Source organism: Nyctereutes procyonoides, unplaced genomic scaffold (assembly GCF_905146905.1).
Source record: "Nyctereutes procyonoides isolate TBG_1078 unplaced genomic scaffold, NYPRO_anot_genome, whole genome shotgun sequence".
Classification (NCBI taxonomy): domain Eukaryota; kingdom Metazoa; phylum Chordata; class Mammalia; order Carnivora; family Canidae; genus Nyctereutes; species Nyctereutes procyonoides.
The window spans coordinates 81,521-94,404 of record NW_026575031.1 but is presented as its reverse complement, the minus strand read 5'-3'; the positions used below and the strand labels follow the sequence as shown (position 1 = coordinate 94,404).

Below are 12,884 nucleotides of genomic sequence, written 5' to 3'. Positions count from 1 at the left end.
AAATGGTGGGTATTTGTCGTTTCTAATGGCTGAGTAATATTCCATTGTATACATAAACCACATCTTCTTTACCCATTCATCTTTCGATGGGCACTGAGGCTCCTTCCACAGTTTGGCTATTGTGGACATGGCTGCTAGAAACATCGGGGTGCAGGTGTCCCGGCGTTTCATTGCATCTGAATCTTTGGGGTAAATCCCTAACAGTGCAATTGCTGGGTCGTAGGGCAGGTCTATTTTTAATTCTTTGAGGAACCTCCACTTTTCAATAATTTAAGGAAGTTAGCTATAGGAGAAAGAGAAGAAAATTTGGAGACTGTCCTAAATTCGTATATAGACCTAGTTTTTAATATCTGTGTAATTTTAGATGAGAAATAATTTGAGGTTAGGTGGCAACATGTGCTTCACAGTGTGGTTGCGAGGATTCAGTAGAATATGTAAAAAAGTGTTATATTTGAAGTCAGTTTAAATCTTATTTTCTTATATATCTACTTTTTTCATGCAATAGAATATGGTTTTATCTCCGTGTATTATTCTTCATACTTTTTATTTTTTTATTTTTTATTTTTTACAATAAATTTATTTTTTATTGGTGTTCAATTTGCCAACATACAGAATAACACCCAGTGCTCATCCCGTCAAGTGCCCCCCTCAGTGCCCGTCACCCATTCACCCCCACCTCCTACCCTCCTCCCCTTCCACCACCCCTAGTTCGTTTCCCAGAGTTAGGAGTCTTCATGTTTTGTCTCCCTTTCTGATATTTCCCTCACATTTCTTCTCCCTTCCCTTCTATTCCCTTTCACTATTATTTATATTCCCCAAATGAATGAGAACATATAATGTTTGTCCTTCTCCGATTGCCTTACTTCACTCAGCATAATACCCTCCAGTTCCATCCCCGTTGAAGCAAATGGTGGGTATTTGTCATTTCTAATGGCTGAGTAATATTCCATTGTATACATAGACCACAGCTTCTTTATCCATCATCTTTGGATGGACACCGAGGCTCCTTCCACAGTTTGGCTATTGTGGACATTGCTGCTAGAAACATCGGGGTGCAGGTGTTCCGGCGTTTCACTGCATCTGTATCTTTGGGGTAAATCCCCAACAGTGCAATTGCTGGGTCATAGGGCAGGTCTATTTTTAACTCTTTGAGGAACCTCCACATAGTTTTCCAGAGTGGCTGCACCAGTTCACATTCCCACCAACAGTGTAAGAGGGTTCCCTTTTCTCCACATCCTCTCCAACATTTGTGGTTTCCTGCCATGTTAATTTTCCCCATTCTCACTGGTGTGAGGTGGTATCTCATTGTGGTTTTGATTTGTATTTCCCTGATGGCAAGTGATGCAGAGCATTTTCTCATGTGCATGTTGGCCTCTTCATACTTTTTAATCTATTCTGTGTTTAGATTGAATATTATTGAGGTAATTGACAGAAATGATAAAAAGATTAAAGATTTCCAAGGAAAATTTTTTAATGTTGCTCTGGAATTCATCATAAAATAAAGATTTAAAGCTGCTCTAAAAGATGGTAAAGTCACCTTTGTTTTTAGAAAACTAAAGCCTCTCATTTTTTCTTATTAACAGCTTCTGTGCTTGGCTACCCTGGGAAAACCAAAACAACTATAGGCAATAATTCCCCAGGCCAAGTGATCTCAGTTAGGCAATCCCAGATCTCTGCAGCATCACTTGGTCACTACCTCCTGGGGATATAATTAACTGCTGCTCTGACTATTAACAGCTCTTTGTGAATGTCTGTAATGATTCTGTATAGGATCCCTTTTATTTGGGGAGAACTACAATCTATCTGAATCTTTAATTTGCTATTAATTTTATTGGCAAAACAGGTAAGTGGGAGGGACAGACATAAAATCAGGAAGCCAAGGTTTCTATGTTCCAGAAATTAAGTTTTCCTCAACTCACCATGATGTCAACCAGATGTGGCATGTTGCTGCTGGTATCCTAGAAAAGGAGGATGGAACAGGAATCAGACCTGTGAAGGAGAGTCACTATGTATGGGCAGCTGAGGGTATGGGTTGGGTAAAGTGTACATTTGATCTCAAAGAATAATAATAAAGCTGTAGAAGAATATCATAGAAAATTCAGAGTTTATCATATGACTATCTTCCTTTCCAAGTTTCTCAACAGTTTGACCTTGTGTGTGTTTTTTAATGATGATTGATTGATTGGTTTTATTAGAGGAAGGTGGAGGGGCAGAGGGAGAGGGGAAAAGAGAATCTTTAAGCAGACTCCCCCAGTGAGTGCAGAACCCTGATATGTGGCTCAATTTCATGACCTTGAGATCATGACCTGAGCCAAAACCGGGATTTGGATGCTTAATTGACTGAGCTACTCATGTGCCCCTGACCTTGTATTTGTTTTGTTTTGCTTTTAGTTATTTTTTCAGTCTCTGGGTTCCTTTTTGGCTTATGATTTATGGTCAGTTTGGCCACCTGACCCATCTATTCAGTGCCCAGAAACTGAATTGTGCCACAGAAATTTTGGCTTCTCTGGCTCACCGCTGATTGTTCTCCTATCTCTGTGATTGTTTTGCCTAATTTGTTGGCTCTGTCTGTTATCACATTATTACTATGACTTTCTATGTGTTGGATTTTGCTTTTTTTCCCTATATATTCTTTCCCTTAGGGAATTTATTCACCCATGTACATTCAGTTATTACTCATATGGATTACTATAAAATTATATTTTGAACCTGTATTTCTTTCCACATATCCTGACTCATATTTCCACGTGTACATCTCATTAGTATCTGAAACTCCAATTGTTTAATATAAATATGATCATCTATTTTCTCCATTCTCACAAATTCTATGTCCAATTTCTTTCTTTTAAAAAAATGAATCCACCATTGTCCTATCTATCCATGCTCAAATCTTGGTGTCATCTTTGACTTTGCTCTTCATGTTCATTCCAACTTTAATCAGCCACCAATTTTTTTTGTGTGTATTTCTTAATGTTTTCATTTTCTAATTTGAGAGTCTTAAAGCTAAAACTTTATAGTTTTAGTATATCTGTATAGGCCCCCAGATCTGCTTTATTTCTGCTTTATTCTCTGTAGAGGACTTTCTACCTCCATTATTTCTTTCCTCCAAATGACCCATTACACTTACAGATGGAGCATTTTCCCTAATTGCCGGTCTTATTATCAATTTCTTGCACCCTCTTTATTGACTCCCTATATTTATCTCATAATTTTTAAATATCTATATTAGTTCCTAATGTTAGGCTAAAATTAACTTTTACCATCTTTCTCTTATCTTTTCTACTCTCCAAAACCAGTATCTATTCTGTAGATAATCTGCATGGTTCACCATTAACAAATAAAAATGTTTCTGTTTTTCATATTTTATCATCTGCTTGAAATGGCTTTTCTTTTGACTCTGTGTATTGTAATATTTACCAACTCTTGAAGCTATATACAACTGCCACCTCTGCTATGCTGCCTTTTCTCATCACTATAGTGATCTTTTTCCACTCTGCTCATATATTAGAGGGTCAATTACACTTTCATGACATGTATCATGCAATGCCTGAAGTATATTTAGTAAGCAAATCCACTTTAACAAAATGAATAAATGACAAGAATGGGGACTAGAACATAATCAATACTTTGGTTTTGAATAACCATCTGAGTATAATATGCCTAGACTATCTCTGCGTTCTCCACTTGTACAATTAAAGTGGAAGTAAAAACTAAAGAATTTTATATGCCTTATGAAAAAGGCAGTTTTAAAGAAAAGTCTGTTTTCCTGGCAGACCAACACAAATTTGAGGCTGGATAGGCACAGCCTTCAGAAATTCCTTGGAGCACCTGCCTTGGCTCCTTCTCTGTTCTCTCTTTCCTCTTACCACTAACAACAAGAGAAATATCCAGTGTTATGTGTGGTGGTTAGAAAAACTTACTTTTTTAAATTGAAATTTATGGATTTGGATTGTGGGGACAGCAGAGGTCCCCTGGTTAGAGCACAAAGCTCCTTCCTGCATCCCTTAGGCAGTCTCATTAGTCTTTGATTTCCATTAAGGAGAAAAATTGTTATTTGGGAAATATGCTTAAGTGATTGAATGCAAGTGTGGATATGAAAGCTTCATCTAAAACCAGGTTTAGTAGAGCAATGGAAGTTTCAGAATTTGAGGAACAATTTTCTGTACTTGAAAGTTATTCATGTAGTCACTTCCGTATATAGTAGTTTATTGTGCTACCCTGTATGGTAGGTAGGTACTGGGCCAGGTAGGTTTACATATATCATTTATTTCTCACAACACCCTGCAAGGAGGTATTATCTCCACGTTAGTAATGAGAATACTGAAGCTCAGAGAGATTAGGTAACTTTGATATGCTCATGTAACAAGGGAGTGGTGATGCCATTAAAGCCCAAGCTGCTAATCATTCTACTATCATGTGTGTAAGGCAGTCTGTGAGTTTTTTGTATTTTTAGGATTGAAGAATATAGAGATGAAAATTTGGAAATGATCTCTGGGTTTTTGAATGTGAGCCTATAGCCATGTGATAAGTCTGCCATGTAGAAGAACACCACCTTTGGAAATAACTGTACTGTGACCTTCAGTAGCAGATGATGGACAGAGAAGATAGAGTGGGATAGAACACACAGAGAACACACAGTGGGCGGAATCTCACTTGCCTGATGTCTGTTCTGTATGCTTCCTTGTCCTGCTTAGTACATGCTTCGATTCCTCAAATCATAAAAACAGTAAAAATTTTACAGTGAATTACTTGTCTATATCATTGTACAGTATAAAAGACAATCAATCTTTCCATTCACTATCACGTGTTATTTCCACAGAAACTCTGTAAGCCTGACCGGGCAGGTAACAGAAGCATCTTGCCTTCCTTAAATGCAACCCAATGTCAAATTCAGGAGCAGCCCTGAATCAGTGAATTTAAGGTGAGAGATTGACTTTCTCTTTAATTTACCTGGGTTCTCAGAAACCTTGGCTACCATATTTAATACTCTCTGAACCTTGTTCAGCTATTTTTTTTCTTTCTTCTGGCGGTTTCTTTCTTTTTGTTCTTTATCATATATGTCTTTCCTAATTTCCCCTTTTCCCCATATTTAAAATCTTCATTCATTTTTCTTTCTCTCTGCTTTATTTTTTTCTCCATCTCAGATTATTCCATCGATTTCAGGAAAATAAATTGACTGCTGCCTATAGGCTTGAAGATTAGATGTGATTTAATCCTCACCAAGAAATACACTGTAAAGCCTTAGGTGCCTTCTCACTAGGAGACTATTAGTTATGGTTACTATAAGCTTTTAAATGAGAAATTTCCCCTTATGTCTGTTAAAATGATTGGAGAAGATGACCAAGAAAGGAGAGAATAAAAAATAGTAAAGATAATTGACCTGAAGGCATGGCCTTACTACAGCTTGGAGTTATTAATCTAACTTCTTAATCAAAAACTATCTACTGACTTTCTGTATATACCTGGTTACATAATATGGGCTATACACACATGCATAATGATAATAGTTAATATTAAAAGTTCCTAAAAATATTAAAAGTTACTTTCATATTACGTAATTCAAGGTATTTTCCATTTTCCATACTGTATATTTCTTTTTATTCAGTTTAATTCTTTTTTGTGTGTATGTGTAACCCAGTTTTATTATAGATTTATGTTGTGAGATTGACAAGTTATTTATTCAATTTATAAACAGTATAAATCTCCAGTGTTTCAAATACAGTGACTTAAAAAATACAATGACTTTTCTCTCTTTCTGAAAAGGTGTACATTTTATTTGAGATGACTGTTAACTACCTTCAAAGACTTATTTTTTTATTTAAATTCAATTATATATATGTTGTGTAATTGTAATCTAAGTATATGTGTTCTTGGGGTAGCCATCTGCTGCCCATCTGGTCTTGATACAGGTTGTCTTCTCCCTTTGAATGTTTTTAGCCCACTTCCCTTTCCCTGCTCCACATGACCACATATTTGTCTTAGTATTCACTTGGCATGTATTGTATATCACATTAGACTATATTTATTATGTATATATTTTATGTTTTTTTCAGCTATTTTCTTAATTCTTAAATCATAAATCAAAAGCATAAAATACAAATTGCCTTGAAAATAAAGTATCTGAATGGATTTCAGTCAAAGTAAGCAGGATAATACCACATATCACAACAGGTTACCCTGCGGGTGGTACTGAGCACTTTCAAGGGTTGGGGTATGTCAGGCACATAAAAGTTGATACCAAAGAGAGGCCGAGACACTAATGAATTAAAAAGTACTCCAACAATTCCAAGTGCTGATCTTTAATACCTTTATATGTGTGGACAGAGAAAAGCTGTTTGCAAAGATATGTTAAACCCTCGGTGGCCACTTTAGGCATGCATCTTAACTGAAATTGGTGAAATCTTTTAAATATGCATTCATTAGGTTTGGAGCCTTGCATCCCTAGGGGCATACACTCCTTATGAAATTCTTACTGAATGTTGAGGTCAGTTTAGGGTTTTGTAGCTATGGAAAATTGCATGGAACCTAGAAGCACCTGGGATAATGACATAATAAAATGTGATGGGGAAATAGTTGTTATATTTTGTAGTAGAGTGCATGTGACAAGTGTCTACTACCTTTGTGAGCTGTCCAGTTTCACATACCCTAGTCTCATTATTCAATCTCAATCTGCAGCTTGTCTTAATTCAGTCTTAAGTTTTACATCAAGCACTTCTCATTTCAGGCGACATTCCACTTGTTATTCATGCTTTCTTCTCATTCTATCTTTTTTTTTTTAAATTTTTATCCACACCCCCATCCCAAACAGAGAGTGACAGCAGACGGCAGGGATGGGCAGGGGGAGAAGGGGAGAGAGTGACAGCAGACGGCAGGGATGGGCAGGGGGAGAAGGGGAGAGAGAATCTTAAACACACTTTTTGCCCAGCATGGAGTCCTACCTAGAGATCGATCTCATGACCCCGAGATCATGACCTGACCTAAAATCAAGAGTTGAACCACCCCAGCACCCCTTCTCATTTCTGCTTTTTATCAGCAAACTGTGGGAGCAAACTGGGGAGTGGATTATGAGAATATACATAAAAGCAATTTGAGATATGTTGGAATGAGGAATAGTCAATATCAGAAGTGATTCAGACAGGTAATGAATGTCATGGATGTTCATATAACCATGTTCATGTTTAATCTGCTAATTTGAGAACAGAACATTGCAGTCAGAGTTTTGGTGAATGGTTTAACACGTCATCACTCACATGTGTGATGATAGTGTGTTGATTTTTCTTTTTATACATGTGAGGAAGTAGATAACTAAATACTTTTCATTCATGATAAGGGTATTGAAACATTGGTAATTCTATTACCGATTATCGTCTCCATAATCACAGTTTCTTTCTCACATTCTTAGTTCCCATCATTTCAGTGGCAGCCCAGTTGGCCGGATCCATGGATGGAGGGAATCACTCAGCTGTGTCTGAGTTTGTGTTCCTGGGACTCACTCACTCATGGGAGATCCAGCTTCTCCTTCTGGTGTTCTCCTCTGTGCTCTACGTGGCAAGCATGACTGGAAACATCCTCATTGTGTTTTCTGTGACCATTGATCCTCACTTACACTCCCCCATGTACTTTCTCCTGGCCAGTCTCTCTTTCATTGACTTGGGAGCCTGCTCTGCTACCTCACCCAAGATGATTTATGACCTTTTCAGAAAGCACAAAGTCATCTCCTTTGGCGGCTGCATCGCCCAGATCTTCTTCATCCACGTCATTGGAGGCGTGGAGATGGTGCTGCTCATTGCCATGGCCTTTGACAGATATGTGGCCATATGCAAGCCCCTCCACTATCTGACCATCATGAGCCCACGGAGGTGCATCTTATTTCTGGCTGCTGCTTGGGCCCTTGGTGTCAGTCACTCACTGTTCCAACTGGCATTTGTTGTTAATCTACCCTTCTGTGGTCCTAATGTGCTGGACAGCTTTTACTGTGACCTTCCTCGTCTCCTCAGACTGGCCTGTACAGACACCTACAGGTTGCAGTTCATGGTCACTGTCAACAGTGGGTTTATCTGTGTTGGTTCCTTCTTCATACTCCTCATCTCCTACGTCTTCATCCTGTTTACTGTTTGGAAACATTCCTCAGGTGGCTCATCCAAGGCTCTCTCCACTTTGTCAGCTCACATCATGGTGGTCCTTTTGTTCTTTGGTCCAACCATGTTTGTCTATACATGGCCACACCCCAAATCCCAGATGGACAAATTTCTTGCTATTTTTGATGCAGTTCTCACTCCTTTTTTAAATCCTGTTATCTACACATTCAGGAATAAAGACATGAAGTCAGCAATGAAGAGAGTATGCAGACAGCTAGTGATTTACAGGAAGATCTCATAGGTAATCTAAGGCTTTCTCACTAATTATGGTGTAGCCTTTTGTTTCTATATTTGATACTTTGGATTCAGAAAACTTGAGACATCAAGTATTGATTTGAGTGTTATCACAGTTGTAATATAATTCTTACTTGATAATATAGTCCTTATGAAGAGTGAGCCATGAGAACAGTATATCTCGCTATCTATGTAAATCCCATTTAATTTTTTTCAGCAATGTTACATAGTTTCTGGTGAGCAGGTCTCGCATATCTTTCTTGAGATTTATTCCTAATTATTTTAATTTTGGTGCTATTTAATTTAATTAATTAATGTATTTAAAATACTTATTTATTCATGAGAGACATGATAGAGAGGCAGAGACACAGGTAGAGGGAGAAGCAGGCTCGACGCTGGGAGCCCGATGTGGGACTAGATCCTGGGATCCTGGGATCATGACCTGAGCCAAAGGCAGATGCTCAAATCACTGAGCCACCCAGGCATCCCTTCTGGTGCTATTTTAAATGGCATTTTTGTTTCATTTATATTTTTATTGCTAATATATAGAAATATAATAGATATTTTGTTTATTGGCATTGTATTTTGAAAACTTGCAAAATATTTTACTTCTACTTGTTTTCTTATAGAGTAAGTAGGATTTTCTTCATAGATGATCATGTTTTCAGTGCATAAAGACATTTTACTTCTTTTATTCTAGTATTGGTCATTTTATTCATTTTCGCTGCCTGACTTGCTAGATTGAACAGTGTAGTGCAGGATACAAGTGGTTAGGGCAGACATACTTGACTTGTTTTTATTCTTATGAGAAAAACATTCAGTTTTTCACCATTAAGTATGATGCTAGCTATGGATTTTTAGTAGAAGCTTTTTATCAGGCTGAGGAAATTCCTTTCTGTTTAGTTTGTTGAAAGTTTTTAAAATCAGGAATGGATGCTGATTTTGAAACAATGCTTTTTCTGGTTTAGGATCAGGGTAATGCTGGCCTTATAGGATGTATTTTCTTGTATTAAATTTATTGCAGGAGTTTTGTGGAACTGATACAGTTTCTTTCTTAAATGTTTGATAAAATTCACCAGACAAGTCATTTTGGTGAATTTTATCAAACACTTTTCTCTATGGTAAGGTTTTCAGCTATAAATTAAATTTTTGGTAGTGTGTCTTCAAAGAAATTTGTATATTAATCTTTCAAATTTATTGGAAGAAGTGTTCTAATATTCTCTTTTATGAAATATCTATAAGACTTGTGATATTTTCCTCTCTATCATTGTCTCTTGGTAGTTTATCTCTTTTAAAATATTTTAGCATTTCAAGGATTTTTCACCTTTTTTATTGAGGTAAGACTAGTATATAACATTATATATGTTTCAGGTGTACAGATTTATAATTTGACATCTGAATAGACAACAAAGTGTTTACCACCAAAAGTCTAGTTACTTTTCATTATTACACAACTGACTTTTTACCCATTTCATCCATCCCCTATCATCCTTCCCCTTTGGTGACCACCAAACTGTTTTCAGTATCTATGAATTTGATTTTTTACTGCTTTGTTTTAGTTTTTTTTTTTTTTATATTCCACATATCAGTAAAACCATGCAGTATTTGTCTCTGGCTTATTTCACTTAACATAATAGCCTTGAAATCCATTTATGTTGTTACAAATGAAAAGATTTCATTTTTCTTTGTGGCTGAGCAATTTCCTATTGTTTATATATACTACATCCTCTTTATCTTTTCACCCATTGATGAATACTTAGGTTGCATACATGTATTGTCTTTTATAAACAGTGATTCAATAAACATAGTGGTACATACATCTTTTCAAATTGGTGTTTTCATATTCTTTGAATAAATACCCAGAAGTGCTATAGCTGGATCATTTGGTAGATCTATTCTTAATTTTCTGAGGAATCTCTACTCTTTTCCGTAGTGGCTGCACCAATTTACATTCCCACTAACAGGGCAAAAGCATTCCTTTTTCTCCACACTCTCTCTAACACTTGCTTCTTGTCCTTTTGATAATAGCCATTCTGACAAGTGTGAGGTGATAGCTCACTGTAGTTTTGATTTGCACTTCCCTAATATTTAGTGATAACAAACATCTTTTCTTGTGTCTGTTGGCCATCTGTATGTCTTCTTTGGGAATATATCTATTCATGTCTTCTGCCCATCTCATAATTGGATTATTTGTTTTATGTGTGTTGAGTTGGTAAGTTCTTTATAGATTTCGGACACTAACCCTTTACCTGATATGTCATTTGCAAATATATTATCCCATTCCATGGGTTGCCTTTTAGTTTTGTTGACTGTTTCCATTGCTGTGCAGAAGCTTTTTATTTTGTTGATGTCCCAATAGTCTATTTTTGATTTTGTTTTTATTGTCTCAGGAGACATATGTAGAAAGAAGTTGCTATGGCTGATGTCAAAGAAGTTACTGCCTGTGTTCTTTTCTAGGATTTTTATGGTTTCAGGTCTAACATTTAGGTCTTTCATCCATTTTGAATTTATTTTTGTGTGTGATGTAGGAAAGTAGTCCAGTTCTATCTTTTGCATGTAGTTGTCCAGTTTTCCCAGCACCATTTGTCCATTTTTTCCAGCACCACTGTCTTCTTCCCATTGGATATTCTTTCCTGCTTTATCTAAGATTAATTGGCATAGAGTTGTGAGTTCATTTCTGGGTTTTACATCCTGTTCTATTGATCTGTATGTCTATTTTTGTGCTGGTACCATACTGTTTTTTTAATTTTAAGTCACTACAGCTTTATAATGTAACTTGAAGTCCAAATTATGATGACCCCAGCTTTGCTTTTCTTTTTCAAGACTGCTTTGGCTACTTGGAGTCTTTGTGGTTCATACAAATTTTAGGATTGTTTGTTCCAGCTGTGTGAAAAATGCTGGTGCTATTTTGATTAAGGCTACACTAAATGTGTAATGTAGACATTTTTAAACAATATTCTATTCTATGAGCATGGAATGTCTTTCCATTTCTTTGTGTTGCCTTAAACTTCTTAATCAGTATTTTATATTTTTCAGAGTACAGGTCTGTCACCTCTTTGGTTAGGTTTATTTCTGGGTATTACTTTTGTTCAATGGGATTGTTTTCTTTTTTTTTTAAGATTTTATTTATTCATGAGACTTACAGAAAGAAAGAGAGGCAGAGACACAGGCAGAGGGAGGAGCAGGCTCCATGCAGGGAGCCTGATGTGGGACTCAATCCCAGGACTCCAGGATCATGTCCTAGGCCAAAGGCAGGCACCAAACCACTGAGCCACCCAGGGATCCCCTGGGATTGTTTTCTTAATTTCTCTTTCTGCTGGTGTATGGAAATATATATTGGTATATGGAAATGCAACAGATTTCTGTATGTTAATTTTCTAGTGAATTCATTTACTAGTTCTAGTAGTTTTTTTGGTAATCTTTCAGGTTTTCTATATGTAGTATCATGTCATCTCCTTTTAACTCTGGCAAAGTGGATATTATCACCATCAATGATCTCTTCATTGACCTCAACTACATGGTCTATATGTTCCAGTATGATTCCATCCATGGCAAATTCTGTGGCACAGTCAAGGCTCAAAATGGGAAACTTGTTATCAATGGAAAGCCCATCTCCAACCTCCAGAAGTCAGATCTCACCATCAAATATAGTGATGCTGGCACTCAGTATGTTGTGGAATCCACTGGGATTTTCACCTCCATAAAGCCTGGGGCACACTTGAAGGACAGGGCCAAGAGAATTATCATCTTTGCCCCTTATGCTTAGGTCCCCATATTTTGTGATGAGCAGTGCCTCCTGCACCACCAACTACTTGGCCCCTAATGAAAATTTTGGTATTGTGGAGGGAGTCATGATCACAGTCCATGCTATCACGGTCACCCAGAAGACCGTGGACAGCCCTCTGAGAAGCTGTGGCATGAATGCCCAAGGAGCTGCCCAGAATACCATTTCTGCTTTTACAGTGCCACCAAGGCTATAGGCAAGATCATCCTTGAGCTGAATGGTAAGCTCACTGGCATGGCTCTCCATGTCCCCACCCCTGATGTGTCAGTTATGGATCTGACCTGCCTCCTGGAGAAAGCTGCCAAATACAATGACATCAAGAAGGTGGTAAAACAGGTATTGGATGGCCTCTTTAAGGGTATCCTGGTCTATCCTGAGGACCAGATTATCTCTTGTGACTTTAACAATGACACCCACTCTTCCACTTTTGATGCAGGGGCTGGCATTACTCTCAATGACCACTTTGTCAAGCTCATTTCCTGGTATAACAATGAATTTGGCTATAGCAACCACATGGTGAATGATATGGTTCACATGGCCTCCAAGAAGTAAAATCCCTCTGGACCACCAGCCCCAGTAAGAGCAAGAGGAAGAGAGAGGTCCTTAGCTGCTGGGAAATACTTGCCCTAACTCATCCCCTAACACAGGGAGAATCTACTAAACTCCATAGTTTCCATCTCATACCCCTTGGAGAAGGGGAGGGGCTCAGGGAGCCTTACATTGTTATG

At 37.5% G+C, this 12,884-nt stretch overlaps 1 protein-coding gene across 1 annotated transcript; it reads left to right on the top strand.

The window, feature by feature from the left end:
• The first annotated feature begins 7,440 nt into the window (after positions 1-7,440).
• Positions 7,441-8,379, top strand: LOC129504254 (olfactory receptor 4F3/4F16/4F29). The gene has a single exon (XM_055316873.1). The coding sequence runs from the start codon at positions 7,441-7,443 to the stop codon at positions 8,377-8,379; it is 939 nt and encodes a 312-aa protein (XP_055172848.1).
• The last annotated feature ends 4,505 nt before the right edge of the window (positions 8,380-12,884 follow it).